At 44.7% G+C, this 23,774-nt stretch overlaps 1 protein-coding gene across 1 annotated transcript in view; it reads right to left on the bottom strand.

Moving 5' to 3' along the window:
- Positions 1-23,774, bottom strand: part of CDC23 (cell division cycle 23) — a gene marked incomplete in the record, with an annotated part of 1,734,005 nt that overhangs the window by 798,079 nt on the left and 912,152 nt on the right. Inside the window, 1 exon segment of the mRNA XM_044069509.1 lies at positions 12,296-12,377. Coding sequence (XP_043925444.1) covers positions 12,296-12,377 — 82 coding nt within the window.

Below are 23,774 nucleotides of genomic sequence, written 5' to 3' on the forward strand. Positions count from 1 at the left end.
GTTATTTCCATACCAGGTAATCAGTTGTTCCACCTCTTCTCTATACGCTGTTTCAGTCATTACTGATGAGGCCCACCGCCATTGTTTCATTAGCAAACTTGATGATGTGATTTGTATTGTGCATGGCTATACAATGATGTGTTAACAGGGTGAACAGCAAGGGACTTAGTACACATCCTTGTGGAACTCCCGTGTTAAGAGTGATGCTGAGGAGTTATTTCCCGCGCACATTTTCTGAGGTCTTACTGAGACCTTAACTACTCTGACTAGACTAAACTGAGGTTTACTGTGTGTCCCAGTGTGTGCGTCCCCCACTGTTGCAAGTGGTGAGGATTGAGGTTCCTTGATTTCTGGGCCAGTGCTGGGGTGTCACAGTAAGATCGGTGCAACATGCAACATTCCAAGAGCTAAAGAGAGCACAGTACATTACAAAATATAGAGGAGCCTAATGCTGACCTATGTCAATGCCTAGCCAGTTCAAGACCAATGCAAGATGATAATGCAGGAAACAAAATAAATTCTGTTGGTTCATTACTAACTCCCCTAGTAATGAACACCACTGCCCAACTCTCACCAAAGCTAAATGACTCCCAGTAAATTTGAGAGCCAACATACTATTAGGATCACTAATTCACACAGCCCTTTCTCATGAGACACTGTCCCCTCTCACTTAAACCTTTCAACAAAACCCTGACATATAATCTCAGGGATATCTCTCAATTTCAAGCCACCCTACCAACCATACCTCTCAACTGTACCAAATTTCTCAGTATTTACCAGTTTGAGGGCAAAATAATGGGTGCCACAGATTTCCGAGTCGACCCTTCAATTCCAGATTTTTTTAAATTTTACTTTTATTTACAATTTTAAGTTATGGCTGACATCATCACGCATAGTCAGCGTATCCCTCGTCATTAGCATGCAGGGGTATGCATGATGACGTCAGCTTTGTGAGGCAGTGCCTGTGCCTGCCTGACTGCTGGACTCTAGACTAGGGCAGGAGTTTCAAACCATGGGTGGTGGCGTTGCTACTGTTTCTCGGTTTGCAGCTGAAAAGTGACTGTTACTCTAATCCACTTAACAGACCACGCCAAGAAACAAATGCTACTCAAGTCTGTTATCTGATATTCAAAACTGAAAACTGTTCAAAAATACACAATAAGAGGTGAGGCTGCAAAATGAATGGTTAAGGTCTTGCTCTTGTATACCTTGTTGCAAGTCTATTTCTGCTGGCATACAAATTCAAAATGGTTACTTCGATGACTCTATAGTGCAAGTCCTGCCACTACCGCTGAGAAGCATGACTTCATAAAGATAATAAATGTTTCATATTTAAAAGGTTAAATTAACAGAGGCGATGTGTGAATGTGGATTTGTTGGTGATGGTTATCCACTTGAATTTGGCAATTTATTATTGGTGCATCATGCACTATTAGATCAGGTATTCTAATTAGTATTTAATTTATTGGCAAGTTTTAGTTGTTGCAAGTTTGTCTTCGAATTGCGTCAATTGTTTAGAGACCATTATATATCATAAAGCAGAAACTGCATCCTGTTAGGTAGTTCTCTTGTCAGTAGTCCATTTCAGTGAATAATTATCAATAACATTTGAATATTTACAGTGATTCATATTCATATCAAATCAGCAGTTTTGTTTACAGATAGACGGAGGCTGTGGCAGAGGTTTAGTCCTTTATAGAAGCAGAACATTTACTATTACTGGACTTGTACTTAACTGTCAAAGTTTAACATGTAGCAGCATCCGTAATTTTGTTGCAAATGTTCTTCATTAAGTATAGTGACTGATATGGATTCTGCAGAAAAAAAACCAAACATCTGAACTATATCAATGCATGAAAGTATTATTTTACAGAGCCAGATTTGCGGAATAATTTAAATATTTTTAATAATTAAGGTGCATTTTCTTAAATGGTACAGCACTTTTAAAAGGCTTTATGCACTGCAATACAGTGTTCTGTTTGCATTAGTATGCACCTCTGACAGTCTAACCTAACGTTATTAAAGCTTTGATGCATACAGTAACAGAAAATAATTACCTTGACTATTTTGTTTAATAATGTTATGAGAAAAGTAATTGTGCTATCACATCTTCGTACAGTACAATCACTACTGTGAGGGGGAAACAGACATTAAATTATGCATTCTCCACAGTACGATGCATGAGCTCAGACGTTTTTAAAATCCAAAAACGAGGTAAGTAGGGATGCATATGAGCACAGCTCTCATTTAAGTCAGCAGGTTAACATGGAATATGAAGCTCCAGCCTTTAACTGGCATGACTTGTACTTTTATTTTTATAAGATTGCCACCTTTTTGGCAATTCACTGTGTGACACGTGAATTACATGGGATTATGTGGGATACATAGCAACTGTCCAAAGATTTTCGCAGAATGTCTAGATTTCTGCCTCATCTGTTTGGCTTGTTTCTCATAACATCTATGGTTTTCGGGCAAGTAATTTGGGAATTGCTGCCACTAAATTATGATAGACATTTGAATGTCAGACTTCATATCCTTCAGAAAATGTATACAAACTTAAAACCCGTTATTAGCAACATCATGAGTTTATAAGTGCAACTAAAACCTGTCCACAGTTTTGGACCTTTGACTACCTTAACACGCACTACACAGTTAAGAAAAATAATTCTGTGAACTCTCAGTGTATAAGGTTGCCACCTTTTCAAATACTCAACTAGGAACATTCTTTATGGAAATATGGTACATTGCAAGACAAACCATAGCCGCAAACCAGTGCAAAGAACTGGTCACCTTTTTTTTGCCAGAATAAAAGATCACTCTTGCAGAATTATTTTGTATTACGTAAAATGAAGGTTTAAATACAAAATAGTTTGCTCTGTGCAACTGCTACAGGCACACCTCTCAATCTCTCAAAGCAAGAAATCTGGACAAAGCTAAAAAATAATGGTGATAAAGGCTCAAATGTAGGGAAAGATTTTATATATTGCTCCTGTAAACTCAGACAGTTGCTAGAACAACAGGTTTTGAATTATTATGTATTTGTTGATGGATAAGAAGCCTGAAATTCAAATGTCTGCCATTATTTAGTGACTTCAATCTTCATGTTGGTATCCCACAATTCCACTGAAGTGGTAGGTTTACGTGATTATGTATTCAAATTTTATGCTAATCAGTATTCCCATTTTTGGCCAGTTGTACCCACTTTTCATGGGCCTTTTTCCCCACAAACACCATTATTTGAACTATCACTTGCAACATTGGCAAGTTTACATTCATATAAAAGCAATCAAACTATATTAACATAAACATTATACTTCACATATATTGCTATACATCATATAGCCTAAGCAATATTACATAAATTCTTGACTTTTTTTTTTTTTTAAAGAATCTTTATTAAACCATCACTTTCTACACAGGCAATCCTACATTTATATAAACAAACAAACCACACAGACAATCCTAGTTGCAAGCATTTTACATCACAAACCATACTGATACATTCCCAGTTGCAAACATTATACATCACTTATCTACCCACGCATTCTCACTCAGACATCACATAGCTCATGTAAGTGCTGTTGCCTTTTAAACCCAATTCCTCCCTTGTATGCATTGTTCCCACAATTCTAATTTTTTCCTATGTAGTTTGCTCCTACCCTTTTCTAAAGATTTCAATTCCAGTTGTTTTATTTCTGTTACTATAGTCACTATTTTCAGTATAGTTGGTTTAGATTTTGATTTCCATTTTCTATTAATTACTTTTTTGGCAGCCACCATTATTAAACACAGCAAGGCCTTACCATGTCTAGTACTTTTCATGGGCCTTTGTCCAGATTTTTGATGTCTCCAGGTTGAGAGGTATGTTACCAACTCCAAAGAGTATTATTGCACTGACTATGCATTCTCCATCCTAGCACCTAAACTATGGGACTCCATTCCGCTTCCATTCCAATTTGTCCAAAAGTACTTGGACTTCTAACAGCTTAAGGAACACCTCTTTATCCAAGCAAAGTGTGGTTGCACTCACTCCGATCATATTACATGAATCCTACAAGCTCTCACACACACACTCCATCCCCATTTCATCCTTCCTTATCTCATCTTGTTTGCTTACTGCCTCTCATTCATCCTACTTCCCTCTTCTCTCTGGATCGCTCTCACACGTCTATTTTCTACTTCTCTTCCCTCTGCATGCCTCTCACCTTTTGTCCATCTTTTCCCCATGGTATCTTGCAACTATTTTCACTTGCCTCTTCTAATGTCTTTATACCTCTCTACATAAAGATAAGATGCAACACCCATAGCATAAAGACATCTCAGTCTTTATGGATACATTTTAACTCATTCTATTACACCTCTCTTAAGTACTCCCAGTAGGTGTGGCTTGAGCCTTTAAAAAAATAAAGTTATCACCTTACAGTTAGAACAAATATTCATATCTGTGGAACCATGTTACTAGAAAACTGTAAATGTCAAACCATTCAAGGTAAATTAGTCTTGACATTGGTGGCATTCAGTTTTACGTATTTTATAAGCCAAAATAAAGGCAGTGAATTTTAATTTTGTAATGTTGTATAAACAGCTTATGATATCTCAGTTACTATAAAAGCAGAACATGTACTGCTAAGCAGGATTTTCTTCATTCAGCTGTGAGCCTTCATATGAGGCTATGCAGTTCTGTCCATGTTACCTGAATGCTGAAATATTTAAAGTAAGAAAATTATTGCACAATACAACTAAACAGTACACAAACATTCAACATCTCTTTAGCTGCATCAGACAGATCAAATATCAATACAGTTGTGTTTGCCTTCATGTACATTTTAAAATGAGATCTTCTGACACCTTATATGTTGCATGGTTTTGGAAGGGTGGCCACAGTGGTGCAGCGGTTAGCATTGTCGCCTCACAGCAAGAGGTTCTCTGGTTCGATCCTCAGCTGGGGTGCCTTCTGTGTGGAGTCTGCATGTCCTCCCTGTGGTCACGTGGGTTTCTCCGGGTGCTCCTCTTACCTCAGACATCCCAAAGACATGCTGTAGGTGGATTGGACATACTAAATTGGCCCTAGGTGTGAGTGTGTGTGCCTTCAGTGGAAGGCTGGGTGCCGGGCTGGCAACTCGACACCATAAAACTCCACTGCCAATCATGAGCAGACAGGTGATCCGCTGTGGCGACCCCTAACTGGGAAAAGCTGAAAGGAGAAGAATGTAAATATGAAGAAGCAATATTTGACGCTTTGAGGCGTCAGTAGGAGTTAAAGTACAGTTGTGTACCTACCATAAATGTAGATGTTCGAGTGTATTCACTGCTGCAGTCATTACACTTTGGAATACAGGCTGGCTGCAGGTAGCCCGCCAGCAGGATAACCCAAGTCTTGGTCCAGCGTCGGTTGCTGTCGCCTCTTCCCTGACGTCAGTGTGCCAGAGGTATAAAAGATGCAGCCAACGCCATTTTCTTCAGTTTTTCTTGTCCCAGATGTCAGGTGCCCCCCGAAGGGTAGGCTAAGAAATTATGCCAATAAAAGAGCATGCAGTAAAATAAAACAATCTTCATCTATAAACAAATGCACCACATAGGTTGTAAAGAATAGAGAAGTACAGATAAGTCCCAGCAAAGAAAAGGGGATGGTGGGAGGGTAACCTGGACTGCAACAGTGAATACACTCTAACATCTACATTTATGGTAGGTACAAAACTGTACTATGTTCATCGTGTTTCACTGTTGCAGTCATTACACTTGGGTTGAATCCCAAAGCTGAGGTTGGGTGGCTGGGCTTAAATAGAATTAGGAGAGCCTACGAGGCCCTGCAGAACTGCAGTGGCGAAGCCTACTCTGGATTTAGAGTAAAGAGGTAAGTGGTAGTGCTTTGTAAAAGTGTGCACTGAAGTCCAAGTTGCAGCCTCCAAAATGTTCTTGGTTGGTACTCCTCTGAGGAAGGCTGCTGCTCTGGTTGAATGTGGCCTGATGCCCCTAGGCACTGATTTGCCATGTTGAGAATAGCAGAAACGAATGCAGTTGGCTATCCATTTGGAAATAGTCTGCTTTGAGATAGCTTTTCCTTGAGATCCTGCAGCATATGCCACAGAGTTGCTCAGACTTTCTGAAAGCTTTAGTTTTGTCCAAGTAGAAGCACAGCTGTCTGTGCATGTCCAAAGAATGTAGAAGTCTCTCCCCTTTATTCTGTGGGTTTGGATAAAAGGTAGGCAAGTGAATTGTTTTGACTAAGAGCCACACTGGACACTACACCTTAGACATAAATGTTGGGTTTATTCTCAGAGAAACCCTGTCCAGATGGAAAATTATGAAAGGTTCAACCGCCATTAGTGCCTGTAACTCTGAGACTCTTCTTGCTGAAGTTATTGCTAAGAGCAGAGATGTTTTCCATGATAAGATTTCAGCTGTATTGGCTGGCTCAAAAGGAGGCAGCATGAGTTTTTCCAAGACAAAGTTGAGGTCCCATGCAGGTATTGGTGCTCTTCTTGGGGGGGTCTTATGTTTTTGGCTCCTCTGAGGTACTGCCTTAGTAGTGGATGTGAAAAAATAGGTGGGTCCGTATTGTAATGAGCCGAAATGGCACAGGCATGGATCTTAATAGATCCAAAGGATAAGCCTTTGTCCAGCATCTCAGTTAGGTATTGTAAAATCTGAGGAATATTTGGTACAAGCATGTCAATTCCTTGTGCCTGGTTCCAAGCACAGAATCTCTTCCACTTTTCTGCATACCATTTTCTGGTGCTGGGCCCCCTGGCCTCCAGAATAACATCCATAACTGCTTTGGAGACAGGTGTGTTCTGAATGGTTACATTATCCGCCATGCAGCCAGATTTAGGGTTCTGAGCTGACTGTGCAGTATCTGATTGTTTTGTTGGGTCAGTAAATGAGGAATCTGAGGTAATGTCCAGGCTGGGCCTTGAGACTAGCTCTTTAGGATTGGGTACCAGTGCTGGCATGGCCAGTCAGGGTCAATCAGGATCATTTTTGGCTTCCCTTGTGACCTTTACGAGTACCGTGGGGAGGAGAGGTAGTGGAGGAAAGGCATATACTGTAAGGTTTTTCCAGCTGAATGATAGAGCATCCACTTTCCATGCTAGCTTGTGGTAAGCCCTTGTACAAAATCTCTGTAGTTGGCAGTTGTGAGGGGAGGCAAATAGATCTATGCCTGATCATCCCCATTTCCTTGTTATTATGCTGAAGATTTGTGGTTCTAGTTTCCACTCATGAGGATCCATGAGGTTTCTGCTCAGTTCGTCTGCCAGAGTATTTGTCTTTCCTGGCAGGAATTGTGCTTGCAGGTGCACTTGAAATGTCAATGCTGTGCTCCACAAAATCATAGCTTGTCTGCAGAGGGGGTAGGAATGCGCGCCTCCCTGCTTATGTACCACATGACTGTAGTATTGTCCGTCTTTATCAGCAATTGTCCTGGATGAAGCAGATCCTTGAAAGCTGTCAGAGCATTCTGGTCAGCCAGCATTTCTTTTAGATTGATATGAAGATGCATTTGGCTTGTGGGCCATGTGTGCCCCCCAGGCATAATCTGATGCATCTGTTATTGTCTGCCTGGCAGTGGGTAGAGTGAAAGGCTGTCCCTTGTTGTGGTGACAGGCCTGTGCCCACCATCGAAACTCCTGTTGCAGGCAGGGAATGAGGGTAATTAGTTTTTCTAGGCTGTGGCAATGTTGAGTCCAAACACTTTTTAGATACCATTGTAGTTTCCTCATATGCAGTCTTGCATATGGAATTAACAGAATGCAGGATGCCATGAAGCCCAAAGCCTGCAGAATTTTTCTTGCAGATAACTGGGTTTTTGTTGCCAACATTTCGAAGTAAGAAGTCAGTTGCCTTTGTCTGGCGTGAGATAAGCCATCTGGGCAGTTGTATTTAAGCTTGCACCCAGGAAGATTATCTCTTGAGAGGGTACTAGTTTTGATTTCTTTTCGTTTATTGTGTACCCTAGGCAAATTAACAATCTTTTTACAAACGCCAGATACTTTAGCAGAATGTCCCTGTTCTCTGCTTGAATAAGGCAGTCGTCCAAGTAGGGATATATTTGAATTCCTCTGTCTGCAAAAAGCAATTACTGGTGCCAGGCATTTTGTGAAGACCCTGGGCGCAGTAGATAAGCCAAAGGGCAGTGTAGAGAATTGGTAGTGCATTGAACCAGCTATGAAACTGAGGTATCTTCTGCAAGATTGTCTGATTGGGATATGCAGGTATGCCTCTTTTAGGTCCAAGGTTACAAGCCAAGCCTTCTTGCCCAGTATGGGCAGAAACTGCTGCAGTCAACATTTTGAATTTTGGAATGTCCATAAAAGTGTTTAGAATAGACAGGTCCAGTATTGGTCTCCAGGCTTTGTCCTTTCCGGGTACCAAGAAAAGTCTTGAGTAAAATCCTTGTCTCTGCTCCTGTAGTGGTACTCGCTGAATGGCCCTCGTGTACATGAGGGATGAAACTTGCTTTTTTGTCTCTGCCCATTGATTGTGTGGCAGGTCTGGCATGCCTTTTGCCTTTGGCAGGGTGCGAAAGTGGAACATGTAACCCTGAGACACTATATTCAAGACCCATTTGTCCTGGGTGATAATGTGCCAGTTTTGAGAAAAAAGTGCTAGTTTTCCCCCTAAGGGAGCCTCCAAAAGATAAGTGCTTGGTACTGGTAGAAGAAAGTCATTGGGACTGTTTCCTATAAGATTGAGATTTGTCTTCGCCGCTCTTGGAGGTAGAAGCACTCCATTGTTTAGGCCTGTACAAGCCTTGGGGCTGGGATCTGCCTCTAGGGCGTCTGTATCTGCCTCTTTGTGGCCTGACACTGGAAAGGACCAATTTTTTGAAGGCCTGTTCCTGCTAAATCTGGGTGGGTGTACCTGTAAGAAATCCTCAACTGTCTGCATAGTTTACGCTTTATCCTCCATTTTATTCAACACCTCTTCTGCCTTAACACCAAAGTATCATGCTGTAATGGAGCATCTAATAATTTTGCTTTAACATGATCAGGCAGATTCTGTTCCTTTAACCAAGCATGCCTCCTAATCACAGAACCCCGTTACAGCGGCCCTACAAGAGGTTTCCAAAGAATCAAAACCACATTGCAAAGTATGTTTTCCCACTTGTTCAGCTACATGCAATAAATCCTGCTTTTCCTTGTTTTCTGGACATTGAGTTAGTCAACATTTTCTGTCTTAATAGTGACATTAAGTATTGCTGATATTTAAGCATATGAAATTGACAATTTAAAGCCCTTACAGCCAAAGTAGCAGAAGTGTAAAGTTTTTTCCCCATCTGTCCAGTGCCCTTGAATCTCTATCAGAGGGAATAGGGTTTTTAGCTCCTTTAGGACCCTGAGATATGGTTTCTGGGTCAGCAGCAGGGTTTTTGTATAGACATTTATGGGAGTCTGGGACCCTGTAGTAACTGTCTGGCTTAACAGGTGCAGGGGGTATAGAGTGTGGACACAGGCCGGACTCTGAAAAAGCATCATCTACAATGTCCAGAACAGTGGGAATAGCAAGGGGCCTGTGCTGAGGAAGTAAAAGAAAATTTTTGAGCTTTCTTAGATTCTGAATAATCCTGGCTCTCCCAATGAAAGTGCTCCCTCATTGTATGCAGGGTTTCCCCAAAGGAGTAATCTTCAGGAGGAGAAGCTGAAGGAATAGATTCTTCAGCATCAGAATCCTCATAGGGAGGATGGGAGTATTCCTGATCAGAGGAGGAATCTGAGGAAATGGAAACCTGATCTGAAGATTCATATTCTGTCTCTTGCCTAGGCCTCTTATCAGGAGGGGGATGGGAACCCCCTGATCAAAGTAATAAGGTCTTCGGCCATTTTGAGCATCTGTTTTTTAGGCATGGAAGTCTGTCCTGGAGAATGCTGTACTTGTTTCTTTGTCTTTAGACCTGCTTTAGTCTTTGGCTTTGAAGCTGAAGATGGCTTTACATTTAACTGTGTAGGTCTGAAAACACCCTCAGAAGCCGATGCCTGCACAGCGGCTCTGAACCCATCTGAGGGAATAATTTCCGAGGATTCAATACCTTGAGTTTCCAGAGGCCCAGTCGGTTCCACGAGAGTCGGAAGCAGCCTGTGGCTTTGAGGTAGCGGGTATCAGGGGCTGCAAAAGCGCCTCACTGCGAACCAATGACTAGCTTAGCGGAAGCATCATCGTCTGTTTTGGACCTCGGATGCCTGTCCTTGTCTTTATCCTTGCGTTTTTATAAACTCCAGTCGTCGGCTGTTCCACCGGCATTGTATAATAATTGAATCTTCGGCCGAAGTAATGAAAGGCAAAATAGTACCCAGGCTTAATAGTGCATTGGTTAAATCTAGCACTAAACCGACAAGTAACATCGTGGTCAGGGCCTAAGCAAGGAATACAGTAAGAGTGAAAATCCTTGAGGTATTTGCTTCCCACAAGAAATACAACTGTTAACTTTTTCTGACATCGGTCTGGAGCAAGAAAAAAGTTTCCCCAAAGGGAGTATTTAGCTTTAATGAAGACTTCAGATCTGAAATTCGAATTCGAAAATCTCAGGAGTCGGCCGACCGGCACTTGCAAACTGCTTTTGCTTCGGGCACCGTGCGGCAAGAAAGACCAAAGAAAATGGCGTCTGCTGCATCTTTTATACGCCTGGCGCACTGACGTCAGGGAAGAGGTGACAGCAACAGACACCTGGACCAGGACTTTGGAATTCAGGCCGACTGCGGGTAGCCTGCCAGCAGGATAACCCAAGTGTAATGACTGCAACAGTGAAACAAGATGACTATCTGCAGAAACATCCGGAGGTGCACTCGGATAAAGCTCTGCTAAAAATAATTCCATCTTTCCATCCATGTTTTGACATTAACTGCTTCTTGAAATAAATCTTGTAGCATTATTCTTGCATCTGTAAATGTGTATACGTTTGCTTTTTAGCATATCATTGGATCTATAGACATAATTTGTTCATTTCTTATGTAATCTTATTTAGCCAGGCTATGCCTGCAAATGGTCCATTGAGATCAGTGTACTAACAAGGTAAACAAACACACACACGTTAAAAATGTAAGATCTCACAAGGAAAAGGTCACAGTTTTTGCAGCTTCTAGCTGAAAGACATGAAAAAGTTGGAGAAGCCAAAAAGATAGGATCTACTGTTACAATGACTTGATTAATAAAAGAAAATTGGACTTTTTTTTTTTTTTTTTTTTAACTGCACCTTCACCTCAATCCTCCAATATGCTTTCCCTGTGAAAGCACAAAGGACCACTGAGGAATCTGTCCCTGGTTTAAGCCTATTTAAAGACAGCCCTTACACAGAAGTCACTTACACTGAGAGCAAGTCTTTTGGAATCTGGTCCATATTTAAGTTTTGCCTCAACATAAGATCAGTTGCATTAAGATAAGCTCAGACTTGAAACAACGCTCTGGAACCAACTACTTGAATTGTTCCAATCAAGAGCAACACCTTATCTCTGCATTGTCTTGGGCAAGTTTAAGAAAATGATAATTAACAGCTGAACAGCAACAGTGCAGTGATGGTCTCAAATCCTTGGCATGCAGCATTAGGGAAGAAGAGGTAGTAGTACCATTAACAATTTAAGAACATTAGAGCTTGGGATAGTATGCGACACTTGGGAATGAAGCTTTGACTACACCACAGAAAACCCTGGTTTGACTAGAGGCCTGAGTGCTCAAACAGCCAGCTGGGAGACGACACTTAACACTGGTTCATCTATCTCCAAGTAAGAAGTTACTAAAAGTCTCACTCCAGCAGTACCACTTGGGGGTGGGGACGAGGGACAGAGGAGCAGTCCACACTGAAGTGCAAGACTTTGAAATGTCAAAATGTAGAAGTTCGCACCTATAGTGGACTTGGCACAAGAAGCAATTCACTGTATTTACTAGCAAAAAATGCTAGGGAGTTGAGAAAATACGAAAATCTTTGGTGCTGCTAGACACTGGCCATGATCCTTAGTGTCCTGAATGCTGGGAAGAGAGAAACAAATTGGCCAAAAGAGAATGGTGGCTCAGTAGTCAAAAGGAACACAAAAACTAAAGGAACACACACTCGTGCGCACACATCCAAGTGATACCATAAGCTTGTGACCATTAGACCTGTTACAGCCTTCTGAAACAGCTATATTCAAAATAAGACTATTCTGAATTCACAAACTCGTACATCAACTTGTGGTGTAATATCACACACAACAAATTTTCGCTCCGAAAGTGTAACATGCTTAAAGAAACCCTCATACTACCACAGTAAACTCTTACACGGTCAGCACTTCCTTTGTGAGAGGGAATGCGCAACAAATTTACTCACCAATGACACAGCAGGTCTCCACCCGATACTTGTCAATTTCACACAAGTTGTGAGCCAGGTAGCTCAATTCAGGTTTCATACTCTGCAGATTCCAGAGTGGGACAAGGCAGATATGCAGAAGGAGAGAGAAAGGAGGGTGTTACTCAATAGTAATTGTTAACATCCATCTTATTTAACTGTCAGGCAATCAGAAAACAGCAAGTAGACTGCTACTATGTTAGTTCAACTGTTCAAAATACTCGCACACTGCAAAATCATGAGCTAAATGAAAGAAAAATCTTATTTCCCATTTAGTTATCAACCATAAAATCTCCTCATAGAAGCAATCAGAATACTGCACCATGAAGAAAAAAGTTATGTACTCACCATAACGTTCCATCCGAGTAGTTCTACTTCATTTGTCTTTAACCTGTGGGGGTGGTATCGGATCTAAGATGGCAAAATTCACCAGCATCCGCTCCAAGCTCCTCCCCTTACCCATAATACACCTCCACTACCTTCCAACCCCCAGACAGAGTTTGCTGCCACATACTGAGAACCCGACCTGAAAGAATACTTTATGACCTAAAAACTGCAGCCAAACAGGCTGTCCATAAGATAAGGCCAGGGGGAACGAGGGAGGGATGGTTGAAGACAAATGAAGTAAAACTACTCAGATGGAATGTTATGGTGAGTACATAACTTCTTTATCTGAAGTAGTTTACTTCATTTGATCTTCAACCTGTGGGACAGAGTCCCCAGTTACTAAACTCCTGGGTGGCCCTCATGGAAAAATATTCCGAAGCACCGCAAAACAAAAGGATGCTCTCCTTCTAGAAGTCAAATCCAATTTGTAGTGAGAGATAAAAGTATGAGATGAGGACCAAGTAGCTGCAAAACAAATATCATCCAATGAGACTCTAGACCAAAAGGCCACAGAAGTAGCCATCGACCTAGTGGAATGAGCTTTCACCTGACATGGAGGAGACAAACCTTTATCCTTATAGACCTGAAGGATGCACAAGGAAATCCATCTAGCAATAGTGACCTTGGAAATAGGTTTACCCAAAAAGGGTTTAGAGAGGGACACAAACAATTGATCAGATTTGCGAAAGGTTTTAGTCCTGTGTAAATAAAAGCGTAATAGTCTATGAACATCCAACAAGTGGAGTCTGTAATTCCATTCTGTTAGCATAATTTGGAAAGAAAAGTTAATGGCCTGACTGATGTTAACTTGTGATGCAAACTTGGGAAGGATGGACGGACTGGTCCGAAGGGAAACCCTATCTTTATAGAAAATCATATATAGAACTAATAGACAAAGCCTGTAGTTCTGAAACCCTTTAGCAGAGGTGATAGTGACTAGAAATGCTGTTTTCCAAGACAAAAACTTGAGATCTGTGGTTGCAGCAGGTTCAAATGGCAGAGCAACCAAAGCTTGAAGAACCATAGTAAGGTCCCATGGGGGAACAGGATCCTTGACCGGGGGTGTAATAGGAAGGTTCCTTCAATAAAGGCTTTATGCAGTCTGGAAGAGGCCAAAGTGGCAGAATTCTCACCCATGTGAAAATGAGAAATGGCAGCTAAATGAACTTTGATAGTAGAAGAGCTTGCTCCTTGTTGAAAAATATTGACTAGGAAGTCGAGAATGGCAGAAATAGGAGCCGTGAAAGGATCTCAACTCCTTTGAGAAGCCCAAAAAGAAAAACATTTCCATTTGCTGCGGTAAATCTTCCTGGTGGAAGACTTATGAGCTGCCACTAGAATAAGCCTGACTGAAGAGGATAATCCAGGAGTCCTAGCAATCAGGGGAACTGGAGCAGCCAAGCCTTGAGCTTCAAAATGTCCAGGATTGGATTAAGAACCCCTGATGGGGTGTGAAATAAGATCCTGAATGGGATCCAAGATCCAAGGTGGAGCAAGATGATGAGACCAAAAAAGGGAAACCATCCCTGGCAAGGACAAACGGGGCAATGTGGATTACTTTGCTCCCCAGTCGACAAGCTTTCTGTAGAAACCTCTGAATAAGAGGTACTGGAGGGGTAAGCATACAGAAGACCAAGCATGGACTAGAGCATCTCTGGGGGACCACCCCCCCGGCTGGGGGTTCAGACCGAAGAACTCGATGCACTTCGCTTTGGAAGGAGATGCGAAGAGATAACAGCAAGGCTGACCCCACTCCAGAAAGATCTGCACAGCTACTGACCGATTCAGAGATCACTCGTAAGGCATCAGTATAGTCCGAAAACCTGTCCGCTAGGAAGTTGGACCATCCCGGAATGTGCATTGCTATGAGAAAGCGACCAGTGGAGATCACCCATTCCCAAACTCTCATGTTCTCGTAACAAAGGTGGTAAGATCCGGTCCCTCCCTATTTGTTGACATACCAGATCACTGACATGTTGTCTGATTGAATTGCAATGATTCCCAGAGGAAAAAAGGCATGAAGGGCCTGCAACGCCAATAGGACCGCTCTCACCTCCTGTCTCAACAGGAAACCACAGGCCTTGGACTGTCGTGACCAAACAATGCCCTCCCACCCAAGTTGGGAGGCATCCGTGTTCACTGTGGCTTGGACAGGAACAAAAGGTCACCCTTCCAGGATTTCCGGAGAGTACATCCACCAAGAAGGGATGACCTGCAGACTCTACTGACATGTATTGAATATGATAACGGGAGATCCAACAGGGACCACTGCACAGCTAGAGTCCACTGTAGTACTCACATGTGGAACTGGGCGCATGGAAGCGTTATGGTCGCTGCCATAGAACCAAGGGCCCTCAACACCAATTCTGCCGCAGGAAGATGAGAACGGTAGATCAGGGAAACATGCATCCTCAGGTTTCGCACTCTCTTCGTGGTCAGGAAGATTTTGCACTGTAGTGTGTCTATCTGTGCCCCAATGTAGCTTATCACCTGGACAGAATTTAGAAGCGATTTGGATGTGTTGATTGTAATCCCCAAGTGAAGTGCAAGCTTTAAGAAATAATCCCTGGTTTGAGAAAGTAGATGCCTGGTGGGAGCAGTGAGGAGTCAATCGTCCAGGTATGGGTGGACCTGAATCCCCTGAAGCCTCAGGTGAGCCGCTACAACCGCCATCACTTTGGTGAACACCCTGGGGGCTGTGGTGAGACCAAAGGGTAGGGCTCAAAATTGGTAATGACGGACTCCTAGCCGGAAGTGGAGCAACCTCCTGGAGCTTCTATGCATCTTTATGTGATAGTAGGCATCCTGGAGGCTCTCTTGCAGGTACGGTATGATGGACTGTAAAGTGACCATCCGGAATTTTTCTTTGGCAACTGACAGGTTTCAGGGTAGATAGGTCCAGAATGGGCCTCAAGTCACCCATCTTCTTTGGCACCAAAAAGAACGTGGAGTAGACGCCCGATCTGGACTGATCTGGGGGGACAGGTTCGATGGCTCATTTCTCTAGCAACCTGGAGATTTCTAGTGCTGCTGCCTCCCTTTGCATAGGTGGGATGGTCTGGGAGGTGTTTGGGAGGAACCACAAAGGGGATAGAGTATCCTCTGGATATGATCTGAAGCACCCAGCAGTCTGTTATGGACTCCCATGCCGCCAGGTGCAATGACAATCGGCCCTCGACTGCCTCCATTGTAGAGCAGTCAGCCAACCCCTCAAGGTTGCTGTTTGGGCCTGTCTGAGAACAGTTCTCGAGACCCATAATTTTTCAGACCCCCTCTGCCTCTGAGCTGGCGTCTATCCTGAACCCCCTCTGCCTCTGGGGGATGAAGAGCCCTGACTGTCCCGGGAATACTGTGACTTCCGGAACCACATCTTCCTTTGCCCTCTCTGATTCCGGGAAAAGGATCTTTGAGGGTTAGAGAAACTGATTCCGACGGCAGACAGTGTCTTCCCATCTTTCTCACTCTAGACCAAAGTTTCTTTGACAGTCTTACCAAAAAGAGTAGAGCCGTCATAATGGGCATTGACAAGAGACACCTTGAAAGGTTCTGAAAACTGACAGTCTGAGCCAGGCATTGCACCTCAAGGACAGGCCGGACCCAGCCGCCCTAGCCGCTCCTTCAGTAGAATGAGAAAGGAGTCGCATGGAGACTGCTTTTAAAGTGGCCATCCTCAGAGAACATGTCTCTGTCCTGTGACATGGACTTAGGGGGGAGACTTAGCCAGTTCCTTCACCAGGTTGCACTGTAGTCTAGTAACGTGGGCCAGGTAGTTCAGCTGCCTGATGGAAAAAGTCACTGACACACAAACTGGCTACCCTAAGTGGTCCATCATCCGAGATTCTGGGTTGGTGGGATGAACCGAGGAACTCTCCTGGGCTAGTACCTTTGTTTGTGGCTGTTTCTCCCAACATGGCGTCTACAGGGGAACCCTTGTTCAACGCTGGTCAGAGTGGACTCAAGATCTTGTCTGGACATTTTGGGATTGGCTTCATGGTGTCCGGCTCCTTCCAGGCCCGCGAGGTGACCAGGTCCATCAGGGGATCTGTGGGAGGGGACACCCAGGAAGTAGATGGGCCTGTGCCGAAAGGTTCCAGGAACACAGATTCTAACCGTAGATTCGGAGAAGGAGAAATTGGTGTAAAGAAAGGAAGCGAGCTCCCCACTCCACAGGGAGAGGGGGCTAGCAAGACTCCCATCTGGATCAGAGTACGAATGAACCTCCTCATTTTATCCATGTCAACTTCCAACAATCTGGCGTAGGATTTCCATGATGTCTCCAAAGGAGACATCCTCGGGAGATGATCTGGGGGAACCCTCACCATCATCCAAATCAGTGTCCTTGGAGAGGGATTCGGGGGAGACCAAGTGCCTCCTCTCACATGTATGCTTGCGAGGCACGTCTCCGGTAAGGCTCTCCGGGGGGAACTCGCAAGCCACTTGTCCCTCAGGGGGAACCACCTGGGGTCCTCAAGCATGGGCTGTCCCTCTGGTAAAATGATGGGATTTGTAGACAGAGCTGAGGGAGTCTGAAAAAATAGTCAAGGGTCTTGATCCAGTGGAGAGAACCCTTTCTACCATGTCAAACTCTGAGGGAGAACGAGTCTCCTGGGGCACCATTAAGGAAACCGCTCTCCCCGGATCCAACACGAGAATCAGAGCTGGGCCCGGAATGGATGGAGCTCCGAGGGGGAGAGCTTGGCCCGACAAAGTTGGAGCCGAAGGAAAAAAATTTCTGCTCCCTTGGATCAGGCATCCAGGCTCCTAGAGCTGCTCGGGTCCAAACTGGTCAGATCAGACATGCTCCAGGCAGCTGCCGGCGTAGAGGAAACAGGTACCGTCAGCACCGACCCCCTGACTATGGCCATCCTCGGATCCAAGGACTCCTAACCCGGTGGATGGATCGGAGAAGGAGAAATTGGTGTAAAGAAAGGAAGCGAGCTCCCCACTCCACAGGGAGAGGGCTAGCAAGACTCCCATCTGGATCAGAGTACGAATGAACCTCCTCATTTTATCCATGTCAACTTCCGACAATCTTTGTGTGGATCTCAACGAGGATACGGACTCTGACCTGGCAGGTCGAGGAACCAAGGCCCTAGATGGTGGTCGTGTCTCCTCACGCTCCGGGGAAAATCTCGGAGATCAGAGCCAAGGGAATTCACGGATCCTAGTCTGACTTTTGGCGGGAGTAGAAGAAAGGTCCAGAGACCTCTTACGTTTTTCTCTATGCTCTCTCTCCTTCGCTCTGACCCTTCTGCGCTCCACTTCCACAGGCTTAGAAATGGAAGGTTGAGTCCCAGCCTGGGAGGGAGGAGAAGCAAGAGAGAGGAAGGAGAGGTGGCCACAGCAGCTGCCGTCACCAAAGCAGTGGAAGAGGCAGCCGTCTCGGTAGTGGGTAGAAGGCCTTTTCAGGGCCAACTTAGCGAGTCTATCTTTAATAGTTAAACCCCGCGCAAATGGAACAGTCTGTACTCAAATGTGCTACACCCAAGCACACAACACGGCGAGTGTGGCCATCTGCAGGTGTCAACTTATGGTCACACAGTGCACTTCTTAAATACTGGCTTGGAGTCAGCCATGTCTCTACAGGATAAACACCACCACAATCGGAGCAGGAAAAAAGAGAAGAAACAAACCATTTCCAACTCAGACCCACTCACCACACACTCAAGGCACACAGAACACTGAGGGGGGAAGGGAAGTAACACGCTAACTAGCTAACACTGAAAACTACTAAAAGACTGCTGAAAAAGCCCTAAACATGACGCACCAGTGAGAGGAGGAAGAGAGGGAAGCTACACTAACAACTACACTCAAGACTATGAAGAAAAACTGCTTACTTTACCAAAAAAAACCTAACTCACTAACTCGGAGCTCAGTTAGAAATTACATGACAGGAGAAAAAAACAGGCCAGCTAGAATACAACACATGCAGTGAATGTAAAAAGAAGTTATGTACTCACCATAATGTTCAATGTGAGTTGTTCCATCTTGCCTTCATTCTTCACTAATGGGTTCGTAGTCGATCCCCGGCTCCGACATGGCCGACTAGCAAGCTCAAAGTTCTCCAGTAGCTCGAGACCCAATCCCTTATCCCACAATGCACTGCTGGAATTACCTCAGATCTTGTTTGCTGCATACCAAATAGACGTACAATAATTATTCTGCCTAGGAATGAAGACACATTGAAAAACCAGGATGAAGACAGTCTCCAGGTCAACTGTCAGCCAGGAGGGGGAAGGAGGGAGGGACGTGAGAATGAAGGTGAGATGGAACAACTCACATGGAACGTTATGGTGAGTACATAACTTCTTTATGTGAAGTTGTTCAATCTCACCGTTCATTCTTCACTGATTGGTAGCATCCCTAGCACCCTGATCTTTGGTGGCTCATGGAAATACACTCTTCAGAACCGTGGAACCAAATGAAGTCCTGTCCCTGGAGGCCTTATCCACTTTGTAATGAGTTATAAAAGTGTGAGGTTTAGACCATGTGGCTGCTGCACAGATGTTGTCCAAAGGTAATTTAGCTTGAAAGGCTGAAGAGGTAGAAACTTGTCTGGTTGAATCAGCCTTCACCTTACTAGACAAGGGCATGTTATGACAAGAATGTGTGTAAGTGAAACAATCCGACAGCCACTTAGACAGGGTTGTTTTGGCAACTGGTTTACCTTTCCTGGCCTCAGAAAAAGACACAAAAAGCTGATCCGATTTCCTAATGTCTTTTGTTCTGTCTAAATAAAATCTAAGTTGTCTGTGAACAGAGTTTGTGCAACATATATTCCAATTTGTTGGTGTGACTAGGGAAGAAAACGGGCAACTCAATGACTTGACTGATGTTAATCTCAGAACATACTTTAGGTAAAAAGGATGGATTTGTCCTGAGAGATACTCTATCAGCATAGAAGACCATATAAGGGGGCTTGATGGATAGGGCTTGTAGCTCTGACACTCTGCTGGCTGAAGTGATGGCTACTAGGAAGATAGTTTTCCACGATAGAAATTTTAGTTCACAAGATGATGCAGTCTCAAAAGGAGGAAGAATGAGTTGAGATAAAATTCAAATTCCAGGGAGAGTAAGGTATTTTCACTGGAGGCCTCATATGAGAAGAACCTTTTAGAAAAGCCTTAGACAACTGGTGAGCCATAATATTCAATCCATCGATCCCTAGATGGAAATTAGATACAGCAGCTAATTGTACCGTAGCAGCCGCTGCTTCTTTGTTGAAAATTTCTGTCAAAAATTGTAAAATAGAAGACAATGGCGCTTGGTAAGGGTCAATGTTATGGGAAGAAGCCCAAATGGAAAATCTCTTCCACTTACTACAATACAGTTTTCTAGTGGAAGGTTTATGGGAAGCCAACAAAATTTGACTAGTGTCATGGGAAAGATTATAAAGCCTGGCTATGCGAGGAATTGGAGCAGCCAAGCGGTTAGCTTCAGTGTCTGCAATGATGGATAGAGATCCCCTGACGGATGTGTCAATAAATCCGGAACTGGGTCCAGGATCCATGGGTCTTCCAGAATGTGATGGTAAAGAAACAGAAACCAAATACGCAGAGGCCAGTGAGGGGCTATAAGGATGATAGTCAATCCTAGCAACTTTGCTTTCTGTAAGAATCTGGGTATCAGAGGAATTGGGGGAAATGTGTAGAGGAGACCCGGGGGCCAATCATGGACAAGAGCATCCCTCGTGGAGTGACCCAGCATGGGAATCGGGGCAAAATAGCTTCTACATTTGTTGTTGATATGACTGGCAAACAGGCCGCAGGAAGGCTGGCCCCATTTGCGGAATATCCTGTCCGCAATCTCTTGTTTGAGGGACCATTCATGGGGCAATAAAATTGTCCTGCTCAGTCTGTCTGCTACGATGTTGGATTTGCCCGGAATGTGCGTTGCTAACAGAAAGCACTGGGATGACACTGCCCACTGCCATACTCTGAGGGCTTATCAACAAAGGGGTAAGAATTGGTCTGGCCTTGCTTGTTCAGGTACAAGACCACTGACATGTTTTCTGTCTGTATTGCAATTGTCCCTACAGGAAGATAGTCCTGAAAGTACTGCAACGCTAGAAGTACTGCTCTCATCTCCAGGACATTGATATGCAGATGTGATTCTTGATCTGTCCATGTGCCTTGGGCAGTCTTTGCCTGAAAAAGCCCCCCCCCCCCACCCTATCAGGGAAGCGTCCGTGGTCACAGTGGCAACTGAAGGGGGTAGCATGAAGGGAAGTCCTATTGAGACATGAAGAGACGTCAACCACCACTGAAGATCCTTCTTGCAGGAATTTATCAGGATCGAGGGACTCACTGAAGTTCTTGGTAAGACCACTGCGTGAATAGAAGCCATTGAAGGATTCTCATATGCATCCTTGCTAACGGGACTGCCAAGATTGCTGCTGCCATCAATTCTAGTACTTTCAATACCTCTGCAGCTGGTGCTCTGTTCTTTGATACCAAGGACATGATGTGTTGGCGAAGAATACAAATCCTTTCTGGTGGAAGTTGAAGAGTGGTGGTTGACGTGTCTAATTCTGTCCCTATAAAAACGATATGCTGCGATGGCAAAAAGGCCGACTTTTCGAAGTCTACTGTAATGCCTAGCCGATCGCAGAGTATTAGAGTAGCCTCTCTCACTTGAAGTTGATGCCTGGTGGTGGAGGTAAGGAGCCAATTGCCCAAATACGGAAACACCTGGAATCCTAGACACCTCAGGTGAGCCGTGACTACTGCCATGCACTTGGTGAACACTCTGGGGGCTGTAGTGAGACCAAAGGGCAGAGCTCGGAATTGATAATGATTTGATCCCAGCCTGAAACGCAGGTGATCCCTGGATCGTCTGGCCATCTTTATATGGTAGTATGCATCCTTGACATCGATCGAGCACATCCAATTGTCCTTCCCTAAAAACATAAGTATGGACTGTAGCGTGACCATTCAGAACTTCTTTTTTCTCACAAATTGGTTGAGTCTGCTGAGATCCAAAATGGGTCTCCAGTCCCCTGTTTTCTTTGGAACCAAAAAGAATCTCGAGTAAGTTCCGAATCCTCTTTGGTCTGCCGGGACTGGCTGGATGACTCTTTCTAGCAATCGGCATACCTCTATTGTTGCTTGTCCCCTGTGACTGGGTGGAACGTCCGGAATTTTTTTGACGGGAAGAGGCTGGGTGGAGAACGGTATGACATACCCTCTGGAAATACGTTGTACCCAAATGTCATTTGTTATATTTAGCCAGGCTTCTGGGTACAATTACAAGCGACCCCAGACTGCCTCCAGAGTAGGACAGCCATGTCTCCCTTCAGGAGCGCTGGTAGGACTGACCAGAGAAGTGATCTGTCAACCCTGGTGTCGCAGACCCCCTCTGCCACAAGAGCAGCATCTTCCATTGTAACCCCCTCCTCTGCCTCTGGAGAGGGGCTCTCCACGTGTGTCCCGAAAGGCTCCTTGGGCTTTCTGGAACCACATCTTTCCTCCCCTCTGACCTTTAGGAAAGGGTTGAGTGGGGGTGGAAAAACAGACTCAGACAGCAGAGTCTTTCCCTCTTGCTCACACCTGGTCAAAGTCTCCTTCACCTTTGGCCCAAACAAGGATGAGCCGTCAAACGGGGTATTCATAAAGGAAGACTTGAAGGGTTCCGCGAAGGAAAAGAGTTGCATCCAGGCATGCCTACAAAGAGCAATTCCTGTACCTGCAGCTCTACACGAACCATCAGCTGCGTAAAATACGAGATGCATGGACGAGTTGACTATCGAATTAAGGGTAGCGATCTGGGTGGCAACTTTGTCGGATACACCCGTAGCTACAGCACCATGAAGAGCATCTCCCAACTCCTTAAGGAGATCTCTCCGCAGTTCGGTAAAATGGGTCAAGTAGTTCAGTGATAGGAGTGAGAAAGTCGCTGAACTACACATGCGTTTCCCATATCTATCTATGATCCTAGATTCGCTGTTAGGAGGCTGGATAGATGAGGAAGTCTCAGACATTTCCTTTTTGGTGGTTGCCGCATCAACAGGGACCCCCCTTGGTCAAAAAGGACTTATCCATGTGGGCAGAAATAAACTTATTAGGCCTCCTAGGAGCAGGTTCCATAGATTCTGGTGACTCCCATGCCCTATGAGAGACCAGATCCATAAGCTTATCATAGGGCGGAGATACCCAAGAGGTGGAAGGTTGAGACCCGAACGCCTTCAGGGGAACAGACTCATCCTCAGTAGGGCTCTTGGGCTGCCAATCGCCCCTCTGCTTAAGAATCTCCACAAAGGAGATGTCCTCAGAGGGGATCTAGGAAACCCTTCTGATTCATCCAAGTCGGTGTCTGATGTGAGAGACTCCTGAGGGGAGTCAAAATGCCTCCTCTTGCATAATCTCTTCCTGGGGACATCTTCAAGGGGAACTTCTGGAGAGGTCTCAGAAGAGCAGGGAGCACCCTGTGGGGCTACCTGAGGCTCTGGGTCTCTACGCTTGGGATGACCGGAGGAAACAAACTGACAGGCACTTTAGGGGAAGAAGAGGCCAGACCTTGAGATGAGGAAGTTTTAGGAGACAACACTCGCCTCATGGCTTTGAATGCACCACGGCTCCGATGAGGAGTTGACTGATCCAAAGGAGCTGCGATCCCCTCCCGCAATGAAGCCGTGGGCTCCGAGCCTGAGGTAGGAGCTGAGCTCACCCGAGCCGAAGCCCCGAGAGGAAGAGTCAGCACCGCCAAGGTGCGACTATCCTCCCTGGACCTGACCGGAGAGTGTCGACTCCTAGAGTTCCCTGTTCAGCACCGAGAACGTCCGAGCAGACAACACTGGAGCAGGTGTCAGCTCCAAGGGATCCACAATCATCAGGTCTGCCTCCTCCGGCTCCGAATGTCCGGTATGGCTTGGAGGAGGAGCAGACAATTCAGGAGTAATGGTCTTCGGCTCTGATGGTTGGGTCTGAGCCGACAGCAATTTAGCTAGGCCTGGTGCCTTTAAGAGTTTCTGAACCAGCCGGTACATATAACAGAAGACCTGGAAGAGTGAACAGATGGAGCAGATTGGAGCAGTATAGATGGAGGTTTTACGGCAATCAGTTCCAGAGCAGTGTCC

Source organism: Protopterus annectens, chromosome 4.part0 (genome assembly GCF_019279795.1).
Source record: "Protopterus annectens isolate FY-2018-M chromosome 4.part0, PAN1.0, whole genome shotgun sequence".
NCBI classification, from domain to species: Eukaryota; Metazoa; Chordata; order Ceratodontiformes; family Protopteridae; genus Protopterus; species Protopterus annectens.